General features: G+C 39.1%; 2 protein-coding genes across 2 annotated transcripts; both read right to left on the reverse strand.

Moving 5' to 3' along the window:
• Positions 1 to 1,020: 1,020 nt before the first annotated feature.
• LOC149035191 (uncharacterized) lies at positions 1,021 to 7,656 on the reverse strand. The gene is made up of 6 exons (XM_089192086.1): positions 7,373 to 7,656; positions 5,065 to 6,022; positions 4,100 to 4,640; positions 3,375 to 3,571; positions 2,395 to 2,745; positions 1,021 to 2,086 (listed from the first exon to the last, which is right to left on the reverse strand). Exons 2-6 carry the CDS (start codon positions 6,015 to 6,017, stop codon positions 1,690 to 1,692), a joined length of 2,439 nt encoding a protein of 812 aa, XP_089048212.1. The 5' UTR covers positions 6,018 to 6,022; positions 7,373 to 7,656; the 3' UTR covers positions 1,021 to 1,689.
• A 5,982-nt stretch (positions 7,657 to 13,638) lies between these two features.
• Positions 13,639 to 14,696, reverse strand: LOC149035192 (uncharacterized). Its single transcript, XM_089192090.1, has 2 exons — positions 14,311 to 14,696; positions 13,639 to 13,929 (listed from the first exon to the last, which is right to left on the reverse strand). The coding sequence occupies exons 1-2, from the start codon at positions 14,597 to 14,599 to the stop codon at positions 13,742 to 13,744; spliced, it is 477 nt and encodes a 158-aa protein (XP_089048216.1). The 5' UTR covers positions 14,600 to 14,696; the 3' UTR covers positions 13,639 to 13,741.
• Between the last annotated feature and the right edge of the window lie 9,742 nt (positions 14,697 to 24,438).

A 24,438-nucleotide genomic window follows, 5' to 3' on the forward strand; every position in this document is an offset into this window, starting at 1 on the left:
TCCATGCACTATAGCGTAATGACGTCCTGGGCTGGGTCGTTCAAAGCTGGGTTTAGATAACCCAGGGTTAGAGTGAAATCGGATTTCAGCTCTGGAAGCTTTTAAGGAAAATTCAGTAGAATTCATTTTGTCAACAATTTGATGATAGGATGCTCCGAAAGAGAAAATGATCCCAAAAAGGCTATCGAAAAAAGAAGTATAGAAACCCAGATTAAAATTTAACCCTGGGTTAGCGCTAATCGGCTTTCGAAAAACTGGGCCCTGAACTTGTTAGGGAGAACGGCAACGCTAACACCGCAAGTCGAAGTAGAGTCGTGTCCAGACTATTCGCGCGCTTTCCCGTTCTGAAATGACGTTCCCGTCCTCTTGCTAAATCACTCTAATAATGGCGAAAAACGCGGAAAGTCGGCGTGTTTTCGCGGGAAATTGAAGAACCCCCCACATATCTCAGTTCTAAAGATAGGGAGATACGCGACAGGGTTGACTTAAGGGTACAATTGGTATAGAGGCTCCGGGTAATGGGCTCCTGAAATAGCTGAAAATGCAACCCCATGCAGTCGTGAAAATGCGACCCTATCCATCGGCACATTGTTAGCCTATCTCTAGGAATTTTAACACTCATCCCCCTTGACCCCCTTCTCTGAATTAATATTTAAGTGGTAGAAATGGCAAAGAGTGATGAAGCAAATATCGCACATAATCACTCCACGTTGACAATAACCATTCTACCGTGCACTGCTCATACCGTGATTGAAGCATTTCCACGTGCGTAAAGTACTTGTAACTTATGGGAAACACACGCATGTTGCACCAAAAAACCCGCGTGTTGCAGAAGAGACCGATTTATCGCAATTTCTCGTAGTTTTGAATTTCCCTTTTGCTTTTCAGTACACGCATATGCTTGTACTTTTTATAAGGATGAAATAGAAATTAATTGGAAAAGCATTTCTTGAAATGGGAAGTCGTCGTGTGTTTTGAGAAAAATATCGTTATTTGATCAAAACAACACCGGCAAGATTATGGTCACGTGCTCGGCAACGATTTATTGAAGAGTCGACGTTAATTTGCATATCCCAAAGTGCTCACAACAACTCGTTTCTATGCTCTCGCGTATCTACGAGTTAAAAAGGGTATTACTGAGATTACGCACACTTTGTTATTATTTGAAAATTTTACCCGCCGTTAATATTAGAGAAAGGCTAAAACTAAAGCAAAGCGGCCGAAGTTCACTCAAATGTCAAATAATATTGATCACACAGGAAGTACAGGTCACACAGAAGCGATTGTCTCTTTTAACTCTTACCGAGACTAGACTTTCTTGTGTCCACTATTTAGTGAACGTGGGCAATAAGTGAAAAATAATCCCCAGAGGAATAATGATGGCATTAAAAAACTAAGGCCTGCAAAATTCATTCTGCATACCATCTGACCTATGTACACAAACCTACCACCCTTTAACTCCCCCAAGTGATCAAATTACAAATTCTCCTTACAATATCACTACAACATCAAGTAGACAAGTGATGAGAATACGAAAAGAGTTTAGCAAGGAGATTATTATTTGATCTAATATCAAATTCTCAGAACTAAAATCATAAGAATCGTAAGGCAGGCAGTAAGGAGAATTACTTATGACCTCTTGGGAGTGAAAGGGTTGGCTACATACACACACTCTCAGTTGAGAAACAATCACACTTCAAGGACATCGTGGTTATCATTGAGAAATTCAGCAGCTTCCGCTTCAACGCATGCTCGGAAGCCTTCACGATGATAGGCGGAGAACATTAAAGGTGTGAAGAATTGATTAGCTGTACTATGATTAGGGAACTTGTGGCAGAGGAGCTCAGACAAACCGCTTAGGCGGGACTTTTTGTTACAACATGCACAACAACAGAAGGTCAACTTGTCGACGTCTTCTTCGCTCAGATATGGACTATTCCCCCAGTCACGTGCGTCCAGATGGAAACCAAACTCTTCCCAGGTTTTGAACTCGCTCTTTTCACCTTTTCGCGGATCTCTTGGCCGAATGAACAAAATTTCGCCTTCACCAAATTTGTGGTCGTTTTCATAGTATTCAACTTTAAATCTAGCAAAAAGAAGAAAAAAAGGATAAAAAAATTATTGTTTTGAATCGAGAGATTATAAACTTGTTTAAATTTCAGATCCTCTAGCTTTCATTGACTTTATGCCATTAAAGAAGTTTTGTTACAGTGGTAATTTTTGTGTCGTGTAGAACCTCTTTCAAAGCTGAAGATAATTGCACATGGTGAACTCGGTCCAAACTTCGCGCAAGACACAAACCTTAGCATGGATCCGAGAACCAAGAATAGATTCGCTATCCCAAATCAGTGGAAAAAATGGGAACTCATTATCTCTTGCGCCAACTCAAGGTACCTGAAATGTCGTGGTTTTTTTTCATCTGGTTGCTGAAGCCTCACGAAATTCTCCAACAGGTCTGAAATGACGTCACGACCGCCCTGGCCAATAAATGAACAGTTCAGGTCTCTTCTAGCCAGCATCAGTGCTCTTAGTAGGTCTTTTCCATACTTCTTCTCATTGAAATAGTAACCGCCATCCACCACAATAATTTTCTTGAGTTTCTTCTTTAACAATGGCAAAATAGCAAGATTTTCCACGTGGCCTCCATCGCTGAGTAGCATGACGGGAGAAGGCATGGGTCCGATGTTTTCAATGTTAAGGCCCTCTCTCACGAACTTCACAAAGGACACGTGCACGATGAACCACCTTGGTAAAATAACATAATATACACTTTTTTAAAGGGGGTAAGTTTCTAAAGAAACTGTGATGCTGCATCGGTGGAAGGTATTACAAGATGATTTGGTTTTGTCAACTGAGTTGATAATGTAAATGAGCCACCATAAAGAGATTCTAAATCTGAAGTTTTCAAACTATAAGCTGAGAATTTTAACCCTCTCTGTAATTCGAGAGGGCTCAAGTTGTATGACGATTTATAAAGTAACCACAATGATCATATATATTATATATAATTATAGAAAGCTTTCATTTCAATTAACTTCCGATCAGGATTAATCTGGTCGCCATAACTGAGGCATGAACGTTTTTGGCTTCTTCAACTTATCATTTATAGCGATTCCAGTGGTGTGTCAAAGGAACACAAGAGTTGCTTTAGTTTTACTCAAAATTCTGGACCACCCTCTGAACTAATCAGTTAGGAAAACCAATTTTTTTGTGCTTATTTTTCTTGCCCTTAAGGCTGGTTGCATTGAACAATTTACCACGAGTTCTCCCAGGCTCCTTCGAATATTTCCCATTGTTCAGATTGGCATTAATGAGTATTTAGGTTTGGGTCTATCCACATCATCGTAAGGTGCTAAGATTTATACAATCCTTACCTGGCTATCTTCTCCCATAAGTTTGGGTTCGGAGCTCCTGTATCAGCGAGAGCTCCAATGCAAGCCAACATGAGGTGAATTGCAAAGAATGTGAACACTCCTGCTTTAATTGACAACACATCTCCTCTGCTATAGTAAACGGCTGGTACAGCGATCAATGGAAGACCACGGAGAATGTTGATGAGAATTGGGAGGAACTGTTGTAAAGAGAAAAAGATACATGCAGGCCTGAAGCATTAATTAATGACAGAATCAAGGAAGTCACCTTACTGTTACTCTGTTTCAACATGATATGTACTTACCAAGCAAATATTATGCTTAGAGATCGGTCATTATTTATCAGGGGGAAGGGGTGAGGGGAGGGGGCGATGGGGGGAGTGGTTGGATAGATTTTTGAGGTGTCACAATAAAATTTACCAGATCTTCCCATAAGGCTTTATGGGAAGACACGTAATGTTTGTCCTTTATAATCTGTTGGTAACGAATGATCTCTCCCCCCCTGAAAACCCTATGATTCCCTTAAAATCCTGCCTTCCCCGAAGCTCCCCCCTCCTGTTCCGTCAGAGCAACTGATCGCAACTGCATTGGGGTGCACTCAGCATGGTATTGCCAAACGAATATCATTCTCAGAGAGAAACTCCCTGAGAAGACCAAAACTCTACAGCAGTCCCGCTGGAGTTATTGTAAGATGAAATTTATCTGATCCCTGGTTAACAACTTCTCACCTTCATGAGCCATCCCTCTTTTTTAATTGCCTCGAGGTTGCTGATCATTGAGGCTCCCATTTCGAGTCCAAGAATCGTGGAAAGGCGGAGTACCTCGAGGTTATCGTCGTACCCGGAAATCGCTGCTGCAGACGTCGCCATGGCGTCTGACAACTCTATATCTCGAGGCCTCAGCCTATCCTTAAATGGATCGACAGTCGATGGATCTCGATCTAAACGTTCTATTGTGGTAGGCGACATTGTCAGGAGATTATCATCTGAGTCAGAATCTTCCTCTTTCTTCCAGCTGTGGATGGTCATGTTTGATATATATTCAGGCTCTAGGTCTCTGAGATCTGCCAGGTTCAAAGATCTTTTGTTTGCTGGATCAATGTCATTCTCCAAAAAAGCAACGCTAGCTCTCTGTTCTCTATGATACGACCACTGCTTCTGTTTTCTCTTTAGACATGTCCATAAAGGGCAGAAAATGTCATGGAGTATTTCCAGACATCCCTTGGTAGCTAAACTTTCCTTTGAGTAAAATGCCTTCTGAAGTCTCCATCTGCAAAGTGGTAGAGTTAAAAGTGATTAAGTTAGTAATCATTATATAGTAAACATTCTGCGGATATATTAAACGCTGTGGCCTAAATGTTATTGCGCTGAACTTCTAATTCTGGAGATCGAGAGGTCTGGGTTCGAGATCTGGCCGGGTCAATGTGGTGTGTTCTTGGGCGAAACACTTAACTATCACAGTTCCTCTCTCCACACAGGAATAGAAATGGGTAGCAGCGAATTTTCAGGGAAGCCTGATGAAATTCTTGGGGATTACCTTGTGATCAACTGACATCTTTCCCTGGGAGAGTAGAAGTACTCCTAGTTATGCTAAGATAGCCGGGATAAGCTCCGGCTTGGAGGGGGGGGGGGGGCACTTGGCTCCAGTACCGACCTTACTTTTCTCTTCTGCGGATCACTTTTTTGAGTCTTACCTGTTGAAGACATGGCTGAGCCTTTTCCGTGATTGTGCCAGGTAGGGAACAAACCACATAATAAACCCAGAGGCAAAAAGCAGCCTATTAAACAGCCCATCAGAATACACAACACCAACAACCTTGGCTTCGTACACTTTCCAGTAGATGATGTAAGAATAGAGATAGATTAGAATGCCGTAGGACGTTTTGTCCCGCAACAGAGGTAGGAGGAACCATAGAACCACACCAATTACTACGATGATCGCCCGACTCCACAGGGGGATTTCAATGAAAAAATCGTGGATTGCAAATGGGAGGAAAGTAAGAGAAAGAAGTAAGAAGGAAATTAGTGATAAAAGTCTGAAATATTTAGACTTCCTCCTGGATAACTTTTGCGACAGAATATAGAAGATGACAAATAACACGAGCAGAACTGAAAACAGGGAAATCATAGAGAAAGCTACGGTTTTTTGACGAGAAATACAGTGTTTCCGGATTTCTTGCGCCGTAGTATTTGTGTTACTTGGAGAAGGGGTTGATACAACGTGATCACAATCCACTTTAGCTCGAAGTAACTTTCCGAAGAGGTAATCGATGATGAAGGCAAGTGGAAATGCGTATGATCCATATATGACAATCGGTTCAATGACGGTGACAGTGAGTACGAGGAGGAACATCACAATCGTATCAAGGACTCCTTGACGTGGCCTCTCCCAGTTACAAAAATAACCAGCTCTTTGTCGCATGTTGTCAAAGAACTCTTCATGCCATTCTTCGCTGTCCTCTGTTTTCTTCTCTTTTCTGTATTTCCAATCCAAAAAGGATGTGCCCGTGTAACCACCCCCTGACACGCAGCTCAGATAGTCTACTTTCGCTTTATCCTTTAGCAGCCTGCGCAGGACCCCAGAGCATAGTGCCGCTGACCGAATGCCACCACCAGAAAAAGCCAAACCAGTTTTATTAGACGTCATGTTGTCTGAAAGTGTAAAAACTTATTGTTAGTTACAAACACCAACGGAACCCTACCACCTTTTAGATCCAAACTTGTAGGATCTACGCATAACACCAGTTTAAAACCAGTGGTCGAGACATCTTACCCCCCTTGTCTTTACAAAAAAAATGTCCTCCCTCCTTAATAGATTTGCACCTGAATGATTTCCGTATGGCTTAGTGAGGATATTATTCTTTTAGGGTTAAAACTCGTCACTTACGTCAGGCCCACGTAAAGTGAAATTGTTCAACCAATACCAAACATTGCTTTGGGTTAAGTATAACCCTCTATTTCATTTAGCGAACACCAATTATCACAAGAAAGAATATAACACGAGGACATTGCATATGGTCCATGTTGGCCTTTTAACTCCCAGGAGTGTTTAATATGTAACTCCTCCGTATGATTTGCATAATTTATCCAGCGAACAGGAAATGAGAATACTAGGACTTATCAGATAGACGTTATCTTGATCTGACACCAAATTCTTGGAACTGATTTACATGAAAATGTGTAGCAGCTAGAGAGGAGAATTAACAATCAGATCTTGGGAGCCTGAGTGAAAAGGTTAATCGATTTTTTTTTCGGTTATAGAAGACATCAATCGAAATTCCTTCCTCAAATTGACGAAGATAAAAGCAAGTTTGCTTTCGTAGACGGTGAACAAAGAGTAAATAAAGACGGGAAAGAAAATTTTAGCGCGTTGTTCAGTCCTTGAGATATGGGATCTAATCAACCATAAAATTAAGACAACAGATATGCAACGTCTGTTCCAGAACATAATTTCTACATAGTTAAATAACCTCAAACTTCTGGGTGAGTGCGTCACAATTACCAAACGGAAATTGTAACCCGTCATCAGCGCACTGTTGTGCACGCATTACTTTAGATGGCGTCAAAATGCAGAATTTTAAAATTTCTCAAAGGGGACCATCAACAAGGAGAGATAAGATTAAGATGTTATTACAAACAATTTAGGTTTAGGCGAAATACGAGACAGCGAGTGTCAAGCTAAGAGAACAGGCTTGGCAAGAGCTAACAAGTGTTGGTCTACCAACTACGATTACAATTACAATCTACCAACTACAATTTTTTTCTTTAAATAGGGTGATTTGTTAGCAAACTGTGAACTTCAGAAAAATGAAAGTCAAGGCGACCAGGCCAGATCACTGGGATGAATGCTTAAAGTTTCTGTAGGCATCTTGTGGAATTGACGGGTTTATGAAGATGGGAATTTTATGTGGAAAGGAAAAGGGAAAGAGATTTGTATAATTTGAAAGTGCCTTTCCGCTGAGCTCCAGCGTCGTTGATGAAATAACCCTGAGTTATACTCACCGTTCCTGCATTGACAGACGTGTTACTGTACTGACCAGCTTGCGAAACAACTGCAACTGATTCTGTTCACCACTCGGACTGCAAATGTATGGAGAGATCTGTCAATGACCGGACGCCAATGCAATAATATTCCGCGTTCCAAACTTAATAGGACACAAATTAAAGGAAGTCAATCCACAAACAGTGAACAACACTCAAGTAAATACTTCCCGTCACGAACAAGGAGAGATAGCCACATGTTCGTATGTGGAGACTCCTTCTTCTACCTGATATCGTTACGTTTTTTTTTAACTCTACTCTTGTTGAGCTCCTTTTCTCATTAAGAATGTGGGTGTCTTAACCCTTTACACCGTGTCATCAGTATGCAAATTCTTCCTACAATCCTTCATAGATGTCCTATGACAATTACAAGGAGAATTTGTTTAATAATCAAGAACTTTTGAGTTCACAATCATTTCTTTTATTCTCACAACCTTAAAAGTTGATTCAAGGGGTTATAGTGTTGGAAGAAATTAGATGCTTATCGCTCTTAGAGTATAAAGGATTAAAGCACCCATGCCTGACTGTTCATTGTTCTTTCTGCCCTTTGGCCTGATGATGAGCTGTCTTCCGTGAAGTGTCTACATCAACTTTACGAGTCTCTCTATCAGTTTTCAATAATTGCAGTCACCCTGAAGAAACATCTGGCTATCTCAAAAAGCCCTAGGGACGAGGTTGGTGGTTTCATCGACTTCAGGAGGGTTCCCTCCACTGTTTTAAGTAGTTTCCTTCAACCATCGAGTTATGCAAACAGACCATTTTTCAAAACTTGCGACTGAAAATCAAAACCACGGAAATATTGGACAGTTACCTTCCTTTATTCGATGGGCCTGTAAAGTATCATGATAGCTAAGCCCAACCATAAAAAAAGTTAGCAAGACGTAATCTCCATTACAGCCTAGCATGAAAAGAAATCAGACAGACACCTGAAGCATACCGAAATTACGGTTCGAATATCATGTCAAAATTAGCATAGATATTCAAGTTGGTCGTTTCCACTCACGTCAGTACTCGCCATCCTTAGCTGTCCAGGTTATTCTCGGGTCTTACTTTGCGTAATTTGATATTTTGATCACACGAAACGGATAGTTTGTGAAAACATTGAAGACTTAAAAAATGGAAAAATTTTAAACATTCTTCCTCTTTCTAGAGAGGGAAGATGCGAAATTAAAGCGGCCGAAGTTCACTCAAATGTCAAACAATATCGATAAAACATAATGTGAAGGTCACAAACAAGTGGTTGCTTCTTCCGGTTAAACGGTTTGCGGTTGATACTTTAACTTCCTTCCTAATTTTGTTACAATTGAATAAGTGACTTGGTATTGGCCATTGCGGAAACCAAACAGTTTGAATAGAATAACGTGAAGCTAAATAGTTCAACGGCACAGTTGAATGAACAATTTTAATTTGTGTCATTTCATTGTTTAGAGATTTTAAAGTGGTTGACGCATTTCAAGGACTGAGATTGTTACAAGTTTGTTCGGTCCACCGTATGGTCATATCATTTCGCTAAGAATTTCAAATTGCTCGCAACCAGAACTTTTAGGAAGCAAAGTCAGATCATTCAAATCATAGAAAGCTTTCTCCTTTAACCAAAATTCGAAAACATTTTTGAATGCCATTATCTATCAGCAGATCATTTTTTGCATAACAGGTCAGTGTACGTCTTTGTATAATCTCATTCCCAGATTCTACCCCAGTGTAACGGTAACTGCAACCGCATGGCCGTGGGAGGTCTGTGTACGAAACTGGTCAATGTTTTTAGGGACCTTCAACACTCAGGTCGGCGACGCCGAGGAAGAAGTCGATTAAAAAATGAATTTATATCGTTAGTTAGAATTTCGCATATGGCTGAATGTGTTTACCGTCTCTTACTGCGCTACACCCCAAGCTGAGAATAACAGATGTGAACAGCAGTGAGTTCCAAATGGAAACTCTGATGATCCACCGTCGGAGTTTCCGTTCTAAGGCCACACAAATTTTGGTGATTTCACGCTGCTGTTTTGCAGTGGACGGCCAAGGAATGTAATACAAAGTTTTAAATGCTCGCACCGAGCAGTTTTTCTAAAAAGATGTCCTTATTTTTACTGCCTATGGTGCGTTTAAGTATGCCAAGTACCTTGTTTGCTTTGTGAACTGTTTCTTCAACATGTTTTGGTCAGATCCAAGATCTTTATCGTTAGATACAATTCTTAGCTCAGTACCTGAGACTTGGTACCGTGTGGTACTTTTCCTTGTTATGAGTGATTCTCGTGACCTCACATTTGCTAAGATTACATTTAACCCCCCAGCAATCCGTCCCTAGATCGAGGGTGGTTAGATCTGGTTGTAAAGAAATAAAATCTTCCACTTTTATTATCTGTCGATATATAGATTTTCAGTATCGTTAGCAAATAACTTGACGCTAGATGTGATGATGTTAGGTATGTCGTTCACGTAAATGAGAAATTTGCCTCCTCTACACAAATAAAATAAAGCCTAATAACATGAACATGAGCAGAAACGAGACGCTACATGAAATAGCTAAGAAACATAGGGACCACTATACCACGGATGGTAACGAGATAAAGGCTAACAGAGTAAGTTAAACTAAACTAAACAGAGCAAGATGACGCGGCGAGGCCGACCGTAGAATGACACGCATAATTAACCGGTCACTATTTCAAACCCCCTAACCGCGGTCCCACGCGCGCTACACTAGAAGCTTTTGTTTCAGCTGGTTGACCTGCTAGTCGACGGAGCTTCCAGAAGGCCAAAACCCAGAGAAGAAGATATCTAAGACGTCTGCAGCAAAAGATCTTCATCTGTTGAAAACTCTTGTGTAATTGATCGAGGTTCCGCATGCCCTGGAGGCTAGCGCAGTGAATTTCAATTTCTCCATCAACGAGGCAACTTCACGTGAGACTGGTTGATGCGTGCACCAGAAATCTGTATCAAAAATATCTAGGGAGAATACACCAAACAATACAAAAGAAAACGAGAGACAACGAAAAGAGCCCGTGCGACAACATATGATAATTAATAAATACAAGGACATACGGAAGCCGGACTTGTCGGAAGGCCGGCAAGTCCTTGTATGTACGTAGCGAAAAATCATCGAACATGGACCCTTACTCGTAAGCTTATAAAGCTGCAAAACGGCAGACCCCTCAAGGGTGCACCTTAAGGGGCTCTAGCCCGTACTGTAAAACAAAAATCAACAACTTTTAAGCCTAACTGAATACAACAAGCAGACATACCAAGGGTGCATCTCAAGGGCCTTTTGCCCGTACTGGAAAACAAAAATCAACAATTTTTAACTGTAACTGAATACAACAAGCAGACCCTCCAAGGGTGCATCTCAAGGACGTCTGGCCTATACTAAAAAATAAATATATACAACTTCTAAGTGTTACTGAATGCAACAAGCGGACTCCTCAATGATGCATCTCAAGGGCCTCTGGCCCGTGCTTCCAAAGCACAGTAGTCATAAAAACGTGCAGGAACACGAAATAATACTGATCAGCACTGATGGCTCTAATGAGACAACATCGATGGATATGAAGAGCTGTTTTCTGTAGGGCTGGAACCTTAGAACCAATGTTCGCGATGCAGACAACGATCTGATTATCTGTGTACCGCACGACAGTCTGTGCCTCGAGGGAGTCTATAAACGCTTGTACAGACAGTGAAACGGCAAGAAGCCCACGAAATTCGGAGCTCCGAGAGCTCTCTAAATCTGACCAATTCTGGTGAAAGATTTTTTCTTTGAACTGAATTCAACTTCCGCAGGCTGAATTAGTCGCATCTGATTTCAATTTTCGTTGGTTTGCGATTCACGGGCCACAAAGGCACACAGTTGATGGTAGCAAGATTGTCTTTCCAAAAGTTTAATTCATTTATGCATTTAGGGGTTAGAGAGACAAGGGAATTCCAATTTGAAATAGAGTTAACAACAGCAAAAGTATCTCTGGTCATGAGCCTAGTTACGTTCCCGACGCAGTTCCTAAGCGAAAAATTTTTTTACTGCACACACTTGCGAGCTTCCGAACCTGAAAAAGGGAGTCCTTCGACCCCAAAAGAAATAATAAATCCTGTGTCAGAGATTGATAAATTCCGCTATCCGTCGCAGAGATGAGGCATTCTGAGGTGTTTATAACAGTTCTGAGCCAGATGATATCTTGGGCTAGATCCCAAATGGATTTTTCTGCATTAGGAAGAAAACCGGACTTCAACAAATCAGTGTGAACCGCCAAACTGGTAATTTTAGCTTCGACATAATTGGCAGCAGAATCCAAGCTGTTGTCAACTGAGATAAACGACTGTGGACTTGCCCTCCGTTCTCCATTTCTTAACTAAAAGTTTAGGAAGCTTAGTGATAAATAGGGCGCGGAGCTAAGGCCGAAAAGCGAGACTTCAAATTGAAAACATCTGATGAATCCGAATGAAAATGTCCAAGAAAACGGAAGATACTGCCTGTGGTATGAAAAAACCTCAACATGATGGTGGCTAGATTTTAAAGCAAAAGAAAACGTACAATCTCCAGGGCTCAACAGCTCCCTTGCAACTGAAAACATCTTCGCATCTAAACTTGTACCTAAAGACCTTGTACCTGATTAAACTGACGGAGATCCAAAATCAAGCGTTTTTTTCTGAGTTCTGAATGGAAACGGATAATGGGTTTATCACTTCTGAAGGCGCGTGTACTTCTGAAATACATTCCAGACTTGGAAGTTCATTAATGGCACTCGCAACAAAAGCGGATTCTTGTACCGACTGAATAAAATTACGCCGTTAGTTACTGGTGTAAAATCTTACTTATATATACGCCACCGACTGGAGGAAATTACGCCGTTAGTTACTGACATACAATCTTACATACATATATTACCGACTGGAAGAAATTACGCCGTTTGTTATTGGCGTAAAATCATATATATATATATATATATATATATATATATATATATATATATAAATATAACTATAACTAACTGCAGACAGTACTGTTTCGGCCTTCTGGGCCTCATCAGTGCAGTGCTGATGCTAGGATGGGGGTGAGACCATATAGCCACCCCAAGTGATCTCACATATGTGGGATCATCTAAGCCATGCCAGAGTGCTCAAACTAGAAAAACTAGTGAGCATGCATATATATATACATATAGCTCTTATATAGCTATATATACATATAGCTCTTTGGCATACAAAGCTTTGCTTTCATGTCCAAATTGAGCACTCTACTAGGATGAGTCATTGCTGCTAGCATTATGCATGCTCACTAGTTCTTCTAGTTTGAGCACTCTGGCATGGCTTAAGTGATCCCACATGTGTGAGATCACTTGGGGTGGCTATATTGCCTTACCTCCATCCTAGCGTTAGCACTGCACTGATGAGGCCCAGAAGGCCGAAACAGTACTGTCTGCAGTTAGTTATATACATATATATATATATATATATATATATATATATATATATATATATGTATATATATAACTAACTGCAGACAGTACTGTTTCGGCCTTCTGGGCCTCATCAGTGCAGTGCTGATGCTAGGACGGAGGTAAGGCTATATAGCCACCCCAAGTGATCTCACACGTGTGGTATCATCTAAGCCATGCCAGAGTGCTCAAACTAGATAAACTAGTGAGCATGCATAATGCTAGCAGCAATGACTCATCCTAGTAGAGTGCTCAATTTGGACATGAAAGCGAAGCTTTGTATGCCAAAGAGCTATATATAAATATTATGAGAGGAAAAAAGGACGTAACTACATTTCCCGACAAGCCTGTTTCGTGAATCGCTTCACTCTTCAAGGGTTTAATGAAAGAATATTCATGTGACTATCGTTTATATACTAGGAAAATTTGCATAATACGCGGTAAACTTAAAAACTTTAAAGTTCAGCTGTTGCGTAGCAACGCTTTGTTTCTGTGCTCTGCTTCAACGTATTGAGCACTGTTCCACGCGAAAATCGACTCGCAAACTTCCTATATATATATATATATATATATACATGTATTTATATATATACATGTATTTATATATATATAACCGACTGGAAGAAATTACACCGTTAATTACCGGCGTCAAATCTTAAAAATCTTACATATATACATTACCGACTGGAAGAAATTACGCCATTTGTTATTGGCGTAAAGTCTTACAGAATATGTATTACGGACTGGAAGAAATTACGCCGTTAGTTACTGACGTAAAATCTAATATACATTACCGACTGGAAGAAATTACGCCGTTAGTTACTGGCGTAAAATCGTACAGTATATACAACTGACTGGAGGAAATTACATACATATCCTTTTAAGTGCTTCTGGCTGTTATAACTGAATACTAAACCAAGTGGCCAACCTTAAAACTTAAAATCAACACTCGATCCGAGATCTTACATGATAAAGCATTGCTTTTATGTTCGGGTGATGTTTTACCTTGTGTGGTAACAGTTTTTGTCCCAGTTGATGTTCTAGGAGGACTTGTGCTTGTTGGAACAGGATGGACGAAGCAAATCCCTTGACAGGTAGCTGTTAAAGAAACTTTAAACATAACTACTGTCCCTGCCACTATACATTTTTCGAGTGATATCCCGATAACAAGGAAGTGTACTGTTTCTCAAGGTAACTCAATGCCTCGAATGAGTGATAAATTTTCTATCTCACGTCCCTATAATTAAGAAAGCTTTGAGTAAATATGCGGCTAGGATCACGGTCTACTCCCCTGATGCTGATGGAGTATCATTGGTAAGGTGATCGCAATGGGCGGCCTTCGGAAAGAGTAGGGTTGGGATAGGATAGATAAAGGACAAGGAAGGGAGGGTGAGTTTAGCTTACAGAAAATTCAAACTCGTGTATAACAACAGTGTTTGATTCAAAAAATGTTTTACTCTTTGTGGTACTGATCAATACCTTTTTCTTCCTCACAAATCCATCCTCTTCGTAGGTCGCCCTTAAAGGTACCAAATGATCCTTTAAATCCTTTTGGATATTCCTTAAAAATCAGCCCGTAGGAGTCATGTGGGTCAGGATTGTTGCCCTCCTTAAACCATTTGTCAATAGTCACAGATTTACCATTGATCCAAGTCCATCTCTGCGTTGTTGAATTTTTTTTCAAGCCTATAAACCATTCATTACTTGGGTTGCCTGTTTTATTTTGAATCTCATTTGTAATAAAGTGCCATTCCTGCTCTGATTCCATCACTGCGAGTATTTTATTGTTGGATTTACAGGAGTCCCTTGCATTTGGCCATCATAATTTGTCTTCTATTGAAGGTATAACACGAACATAGCCTCTCTCCATCTAGAATAACACAATTACATAAAAGTTGGACCAATAATTAGTGACTTTGAAGTGTGCCTTTGCGTGTCTGCGAGACAATGCACTGTTTACTGGGTTAACTGTTGCGTGCAGAAAATTAATATTGATTTTTCTCGGAGACAATCGTTATCATCATTTACCCCCTCTGAAGCGGCCCTTATTTACACAGAAGGAGGATCTGGGGACTAGCGACCATGTTTCAACCTTCTTGAAATTCACCCACGTCCACAAGAAAGACGGGCGCTAAAAGTTAGATTATCTAAGACCCTATCAAATCGTTATAATTCACATAACTTTCTTTTAAACAAGCAAGCAGTGTTATATACTAAAAAGTCAGCACACTTTATAAATCCATTAATTTTCCCATGGAACACGCCTGGGTTGCGTTACACACTGCATGTCATGTGTAGTTTACCGTGACGTCAATTGGTCACGCTAGTCACGCTCTACATTACAATAGTTTTTCAACTTTATGAAGATCAGCCTACTGTCGAGATGAATTCAAAGCAAAGAGCAATATAGCTACAAATGGATGAAAGCTAGTGGAGGATGTTGGGTTATTAAACATGATAATTAAACAAACATTATACAGTATACATAAATTTGATCATCATTGATTTCACACGCCAACTGCTGCTTCCTTCTCATTGCAAATTATTTTATCCTCATCCGTCGCTCGGCTTGCAAATCTTAAAAAAAAAATTCCCTATCAATCAAAACGCACTCTTTCCCGAGATTCTTCACGCAAGAATTCTTTTTCTCTTTATTCAACTCGGAAGTAAAGTGCTGGGTCTATCTGTCGTTCAGATTAAATCTGAAATCAAACGCCACTATCTCTTTAACCAAATAATGAAACTCGACATGTAATTAAGTTCCTGCACTTTATGAACTTCAGAATTATCTAATATTCCTCTCTCACTTACCTGTTCTCTACAGTACCAAAACAACTCCGAGAAAAATAATTACATACACCTTTACTAAATCCATCGTTCAGTGCTTTGGATGAGGATGTTTGAAACGCCACGAAAGAGAAAGTTACGCATGAACTACCAATTAAGATTTCGACGCAATTTCCAGTCACTCAAGGTGTGACTTGGGAGGAAACAGCGAATGAATGACGAGAGATCACGCAATCAAGAACAGACAATGAGAAAAACAACACGAAGTGTTAATTTCAGCTTTTCTCTTTAGCTTTAGACTATCAAAGGGGAAGCAAAGTGTTCTGGTTTAATTCAAGTAAATTAGCGGTGTATTGTGTTAGATATTTTTTTGAAATGTTCAAGTCTAAAAAGCTTTGCCTGCGGAAATTGAAGTCGCCAAGGTCAGGTATTTTCTCGGAAACTTTACGCCACAGCTTCAACTCAAGATTTTTCCCCTTCATCCAACTTCCTGTTTCTCTCTTATTCATGTATACATAGTCCATGGCCTTTTGGATAGCTTGATATGTTTTAACTGCAGTCAGTTTCAGATGCATTCGGATCCACTCAAGCATTAACATACTCAGGAGTAGGTATTTGATTCACAGATTCAATGTCAGTGTCGGGCGATGAAAGTTTCATGAATTTACTGAAAACTGTTTTGAATCTTTCCAATTCATTTAATTTTTAACTTGAACGAGCAAGAAGTGTAACATATCAAAAACAGTGAATAAAGTCAATATTAATCCATCGTAGAAATCCAACAATTTTCTTATGCAACACACCCGTACTGACGTGATTGACGCAAGAGAAACAGCTTTAAAGCTACGATGAAGGATAGTGAAGGATGTAGGGTTCTTTGATACGTTTGTAAAACCAACATTATTCAATATACATAAATTTGATCACTTCCACTCACTAGTTCCTTCTTGAAAAAATACCGTGCCATCCTCGTCCGTCGCTCTTGATAAATACTTCTTGTAATCGATCAAAACGCGTTCTATCTCGAAGTTTATCTTGCAATTCTCACCGCGAAAGTGAAGCGTTTAATCAGTTTAATGATCAAAATAAATCTAAAATCAAGTGCCACTATCTTGAAAACAACTAAATAGTGAAACTAGACATTCGATCCAGAGCTTGCACTTTACGAACTTTGGAATCATCAACGATTCATATCTCATGTAGTAATATAGGTTTGATCGAACGGGTGAGTGTAGTCCTGAAAAGGACTGTTGTCGGCAGTGGTGACCGACGTTTCGACAACCTGAGCGGAAGTCATCTTCAGAGTCAATTTCTCTCTTACTTGCAATCAAAAGTAACAAATCGACTCCAGGACTTTGGATAGCTTGATATATTTTAATCGCAGTTAGCTTCGGATGCGTTTGGAAACGGTAAGATAATCTCCTTGATAGAACCACTTAATCATTCAGATCTACATCTTTTATTCCGTAATTTGCATATATTTACTTAATAACTTTTCCCGAAAAAACAAACAAACAAACAAACAAACAACAAAAAGACAGAACAAAAAAAAAAAAAAAAACCAAACCAAAACAAAACAAAACAAAAAATCTCTAACTTCTTTTATTAGGTGTAGGTTTTTGATTGCGTTATAGTTCATTTTAAGAGGGCCGCAGGTTTTTCAGTAATTTGAATTACTGTTGAGTGTTACCCTAATAACATTAAGTATCTTCCTTACTTACTTACTCGCTAATAACGCAGATTTGATCGCTTATTGGTGTTTAGCGCACTAATAGGAATTCGAAGCGGTATTCATTTTATAGGTCAAGCCTTCAACAATTACAACGCCAACAGTTACCTGTTATGATGGACGCCGTCGTCTTCGCGGATTTTTTCTCTAGACAAAAATATGAAAATTCACTTGTCATTGTAATATTGTGATTGTCTATCCATTTTTAAAGGGAGCGCAAAGCAATGGTAACAATATATGGAAAAAAAGAGAAACCTATAAATAAATGAATGGATAGATATATCAAAATTATTCAGAAAATTGTGTAACAAGAAGTCCTTATTGGCTCACTATTAGGATCCAAAGTGACTTCACGGTCTATCTAGTGTTATGTAATCTTCAATATCTTCCATGGTGTAACTGACTTCTAAGAGTAGGACTGGGCCGTAATACGACTGACCTATTCTTATTCTCAGTTTGGTGTAATGTGAATTAAGGGTCTATTACCTCCTCCACCTTTGAATTCACATATGAATCCTGCTTGGGATAAGGGTGAAGTACAGCTGACATCATTATAGCGCCCATAGTTATATTCATAATTTCCGTACATTAGCGCGCAATTCTGTTTAAAATTTTCGCCGTTAGGTTGTCCAGTTGCCCAGGGCCAATGTCCTTTATTGGACGCATCGACTGTGCTGTTATCACTTAACCATCTCCACACTCCAGTTGATGTATCTTTCCACAAACCTATGAAGTAATCAATGGTATTCTCTTTTTGGATGGTCCAATTCAGGAAGTTCCACTCCTCACGACTCTCAATAGAAACAAAGTTATATCCAGACTGTTCGCATATTGTTTTGCTTCTTTCCCAATTGTACCAGTTACCATTGTTCATATAGAAAATGCAGCTGGAACCACTGAAGTTCTTCACGGGAACTGAATGTAGAATTGAACAAAGACACAACCTATCCATTAACTGTTGAACTTATCAGCCGATAACACTTAAGGAGCAAGTTTAGAAGTAGAAACAAACTGCTCCGACACTAATATTCTTTGGAATAAAATAGCATCCAAACCAACTTAGGTGAACGTTTATTCAACTGTATTCGAATGTAAACAGCTCTTTTTGGAATTAATTTATTGTTTTCCTTGTTTTGTTTTGTATTTTGCTTCTTGTTTTTTGTTGTGATGAACATTTAAGTATCCATAATGTGGCGAAAAGAAACTTTAGAATTCGTGTTTTGTTTCCATATATAATTCAATCATTGCAGCTTTGTTTATTTTTATTGTCGTTTTTTATCGTTCCATTGTTCATGTTTTTAATCATTAATCGGAGCTTATTGTACCATGTGATTTAGCTGTCAATCTAGCTTAAATAAGGAATCGCTTGCGTGACCGCTCAGTGGTCGGAGTATTCAGTATCGGAGTAGTTGGAGTTTTCCTTTTGGAGTCACCGGAGTTGCCTTTTCGGAGTTATTTGCTCACCTTTCTTTTCACGCAGGATCAGACGTGAGTTACCAATGTACATATTGATCGCCTTTTGCCTTTCTTGACTTATATTTTGCTTGTAATTTCTTTAGCCTTGTTTCTAATTACGCAATCATAATTTGCTACGCAGTTTTCACCGCATGTGTGCGATATTTGGTTTGTGAATAAAGCTGAGAAAATCAAGGTTTGCATGCTGTGGTTGACACTTACTGTTCCCTACACTTGGGTACGCGACATTTTTCGTTTTTTATTTGTTGTCTTTCGTTTGTTATGCGATTAGCTTCATACGAAGAATATTTGCCCCATTTTCAAAGTTCCACTCCTTACCGATCTGTCGAATAAGTATTCTTCTTAATACATTTTAGGTTTATTTTAATGTTGGATCCTAAGCGCTAATGTGTGGAACAAGCACAATGCCTGTTGCGCGTTAATTTTATTGAACTATTTCTTCTACCAGCTCCCTTGAGCAACACAAAACCTTAATTTCGGCTTTTTTTTTTTTTTTACCAAAAATGGCTGCATCGATTGTAAATTTGAAAAACAACTGATTTTTTCAGTTTCGTGGTGCCTGTGTTTCGAAGATAAATTCTACGACTGTTATAAAATTCGAAAACGAAAACACAGGCACTAAACGTACAGTTTTTGTCCGAACTCTGCGACTGCTGAACGACAACCAACTGACACGACCGAATCGAATATTAATTGGTTAAGACTTAAATTCTAGCATGCAGTGTTTTGTTCGGCCGTTCCAACGGACGGCGTTAATGTTAATGACCAAGCGTTCGCCGGAACAGTCTGAATATATTGCGATATCTAAAGTGTGGTAGGCACTATTTGTCCGGCAAATTATAGTATCATCCTTTTTTCTCTTAACAAGCAAGCATACTTAATAATCAGCTTTCAAAAGGAAAAAAGAAAAAGAAGAAAAAAACATGTAGATGTTTGTCTAAAGATTGTACTTACCAGCATCACTCTTTACGTAAATGGTTCTAGTTAGCACAAGAAGAGCAGAATATATCAGAAAACACACTTTCTCCATTTCAACAAACAATTGTCTCCCACTGCTCAAGCTTTAAAAAAAAAATTGTTTACACATCGCGGTATGATATGTGTATCAGGCGCTTCAGTTCCGCACTTGCAAACAGGTAATTTCGTCCAAGTCGAGCTAAGACAAGACTGTCAAAACCAGTCACACGCACGTGTATTAAGCACCAATGTAGTTTTACTCTTTATCTGACGCTTCCTCCTTAAATATTCTTTTCGATATTTACGGCTGAACTAAAGAATCAGTTTTTCTCATTTTTTAAAATTCAGTAGCATCCGAAACATAATCTGCGTTTTACTCTATGATAAGCTTTTAACAACTGATTTTTTCAGTTTGGAAATCAGCTCTCGTAAATCAGTTTCATTTCCTTTTTCTACAATTTCCTTCAGAGCTTTATCAGTATAAGTATTTTTGTGTTTGCTTTAAAAGAATCTGAGATTTCTCAGACTACTTTCAGTACTTTCTACCCAATTATACAGTGTTTTGCTGAATGAAAATGAAAGTTTCGTTTAAGCATTGACTGATAATAAATGAGAGTACTTTCTATGTAGACGCTTTAGTGGCGTTTATGTTATCACTAGACATTTTTTGGTTTAAACATGTATGTATATATATATATATATATATATATATATATATATATATTCATATTATTGTTTAAGTTAGTCACTTATCTTTTCCCTTTTTTTCAATTGTCAGGAATAAACGTAAGGGGATTAAATTAAGGATGGCAGTTTAGCTGAAAAACGTTGGATTCGCATATTTATCAAGACTGTCGGTGTGAAATGCTGAAAATGCTGTGATCGAGATGAACGAGTCATCGAGGTGCTAGGAAGCCAAACAATTGCAGTGAACTCGGTTTAAGCGATATTTGGATTAATTCTGTTTACAATGGATAATTTTATAATAAAAATGATTGGTATTAGCCATGATATGAGCCACGATTTAAGGCTTTTTAAAGAAACTTCCTGGTCCAAGCTTAATCTAAATTTCATCTCGTTTCTCTCTTGCCCTATTCTGGGGGCTCTACAAAGAGATGCTCAAGGTAATTGATTTTCTGAGTTTCCAAATGGTTGCTCTGTTTTTGAACTTAGCCAACATTGGCATTACTCCTGACTTTCTCTCCTAGCCCAACACGACATACAATTTTCTACTACCATCTGAATCGATTTTAAAATATCTTGGTCTGTATTTGATTTTAAAGTATCTCTATCGTGACATTTCTCTCAGCTGAATGAGAAATGAACAAATAAAATAAGGAAGTGAGGTCTATAAACAGGGGATGAACGTGACAAGCAAAGACAGCAAATTAGTCCACATTTATCCCAAGCAATTAAAACTCCTCAATAGGATCAGGAATTCCACTGTTTATATTGCGTGTATGAATTTTTATAATGCATCAGAGAACTCCTGACGCCGGTTGTTGAAATGAGCACTCGACATGTGACTTGAAAATATCCTCTCCCGTTACAGTTTCCTAATTGTTAACTGTGCGAAAATGAAAATAAACAATCAAATGATAGACTAATTAATGTTTTGTGCCATACAAATACCATATTTGTTGATTTCAGCAAGTCTTCAAAGTAATAAACGAAAGAAAAAATTACGCTACAGTTTTCCCATCAACAGGTCGCCTATTTGCTTCTCCCTAAACGTTAAATTTTCCATTCCTGTGAAATATCTCGAATGTTGTTTACGTTTCTTAGCTTCCTTGATCAACTATCTCGTATAGAGAGCTATAAAATGTAGTTTTATTCTCTTAAGTGACTGCTTAGAGCCAGAATTGCATGGCAGGTGTAGTTAAGAGAAGCCTGTCATAGTAGTAAATTTCAAAAGGCATCCAAGACAAAATTATGGCGTGCCCCATTTTTTTTTTTGATGGTTTTTAGAGATGAAATAATTGATTACATAGGGAAATTATATTATTGTTGCAGCTTTCTGGATGGGGTAGATATTTGACCTCAATGTTATCAAATATTTGGATGAATCGAAAAGTTAAAAAAAAAAACTGTCATGTATTTGCCTTAACAAACTGTCAATCAAATTGACTAATACTTGCGTCGTGCATTCACTAAAGATGTAACAATATATATGCAATCTCTCAGAGTAATCGTTCAAATACCATTGCAGTGAGATATTCATAGATTTAGGTATTTTGAGACGATTTCCTTAGTGAAAACCAAGAAAAAACGGGGGATTTATATCCTCCAGGAAATAACCAAAAAGGAAACCATTTTGACTGTCTGAGTGTTGGGGTAGGCAAAGTTTCATTGAAATCGGTGAGATTGCATGTAGCATGACTGCCTGGTGCTTTCGTGGAAACAATCTCAAATCAGCTGACGGCAGCTTTACTAGCTCTGTAGGATGACTTTACATCGCTTGATATTCATGAGGGTCTCCAATAGGGTTCCTCAATCCCGCGATCCCGACTAAAATTTTCTCTTAATCCCGTAATCCCGATGGTTTATATCGGTGAATCCCGATCCCGTTCATAAATATTTTGTTAGTCCAATACCTCAACTTTAAAGGGCCTATTAGTTAAGTAATATTCATAACTGCGAGGATCGCTTTCATATTCGTTTCTTCAACCGCAGTTCACATTCATATGATTTTCATATATTTGCGGTCATTTATTCACTATTGGAGGGTTTATTTAGAACCATCAAAAAGACCAGCTCCCAGTGTGCTTGTTGAAGCGAATACTTTCTCAGAAGCGAGAAACTCTTACGAGGAGAAAATTCGCCTCTCGTTTGAAAGATGGAATCTCGCCGACATCACATGCGCTCTCGTCGTCGGCCGATTCTTCATCACTGCTTGGGGGAATCGTAATCTAACATCCCATCTTCCTCTTCGTCTTGTCCGCTTTTTTCTTGCTGCTCCTCGAGGTCAGAGCGTTCGAGGCTGACAGGTTCACCCGGCTGAATTTCACTCTGATAGAGGTACGATGGGAGAGTTCCAGCTCTTGCCATTGTCCTCTCCTGTCTGATAGAACGCTGACGCACTGCAGCACCAAATGTTTTAGCCCAGTCCCTCGTCTATTCTACGCTCTGTGGTGCTATCGGTATCAGGTGCTAACGGTTGAATTACTGGTATGGCTGCCATAAATAGTACGTTGCCCAATGGGTTGTCCTCTTCAAGCCTTCCTTGGCTGCGTTTCCAAAGTTTCTCGCGTAGTTCAACTCTGTGCAAAGTGGATCTCTGTGATGCACAACCGAGTGAATATTCTCCACGTCTAGTGTCATGCGACTCAACAGGTTAAGAGAGTCATATCCGTATAATTCTGAGACTTTCTGGAGGTTTTCAAGGCGTATTCTAAGCATCTCAACAGACACAACAGTCTTAGATGCCACGTGAAACTCTAAGAAATTAGAGTGGCTTCCTTTTTATGACGAAGTCAAGTTAAATAAGAGCGTTTTAGTTTTTAAGCGTTTACTAGGAAGCTGTCCTTCATATATGTACGATATACTTAAATTTAATGCAGAACTACACTCACGAACTGGTCATTATAGTAAATTAAATCTCGCCTGCAGGCGAGATTTATGCCCTCGTTTCAATCGCGAAACCGAGGCGACCCAAGCGGCATATTGTATTTTAACCCGATCCATATGGCATATTTTACTTTATGTAGTTTTTAGCTTGCGTTCTTATGGACCTGTTTTATAATCCTCGAATTCATTTTACATACATTTTATATATTTTCACTCTGATTATGGTACTTTTAGGATCGAGGGCCACTAGTTTATCAGTTGAATTACTGTTATGTGTTACCCTCCTTAAATAAAGTTGTTATTATTATTATTATTATTATTATTATTATTATTATCAGTATTATTATCATACTGTTAACGTGTGGGCCATTGAGGGTTTTTGGTAAATTGGCGACCTCGTCTCGGATAGAAGTTTCATTCCTGCGCAATAACTGAAGAGTGTCGCTGACCAGCCCGACCGCCTCTTGAATACTAGGGAGCCTGTACGCCAGGTGCCTTTCATGGACTGAGAAGGCTTTGTAAATCTCGCCCAATGCATTAAAAAATTCAGCGGTTTGCTTCAGCGAAGTTAAGATCTTAATACAATTTGTCTGCGCATCGCAAGCATAAACAACGTATACACAATACACAAAGAGAAACTGGTTGATAGAACTCTGTCCTAGTTGCCATTCCATCCGTATTTCCAGCTCTACCAGTCCAGTTTTTCTGCTAACGCAGGATTCGGTGGCTTTTTGGATCAGCATATGAAATTCGTATTAAAAGAGACTTCTCTAAACATAAAACGGTAAAAATGAACAATAAAATCCGACGTTTCGGAGTAGTCATGATTCCATTATCAAAGTAAGATATCTAAGATCATGCAAATTACAGCATTCGACGCGAAGAGTTAACATCAAAGGGTGCTAAGATTATGAAAATACTTTCGCCCAAATGGAGTCTGATTGCATGTTGAGATTTGGCTTTCGGTGAAGCTCTTATAAGAAGCATTTCGTACAGTAAACAGTCACATTTATTTCTGCATTTCTCAGTTGAGCACTTTGAAACGCTTTAGCAGGTCATGAGGCATTGTCCCGTGCACGTTCTTGTAGTGT

Source organism: Pocillopora damicornis, chromosome 13 (genome assembly GCF_964200805.1).
Source record: "Pocillopora damicornis chromosome 13, jaPocDami1.2, whole genome shotgun sequence".
Classification (NCBI taxonomy): Eukaryota; Metazoa; Cnidaria; class Anthozoa; order Scleractinia; family Pocilloporidae; genus Pocillopora; species Pocillopora damicornis.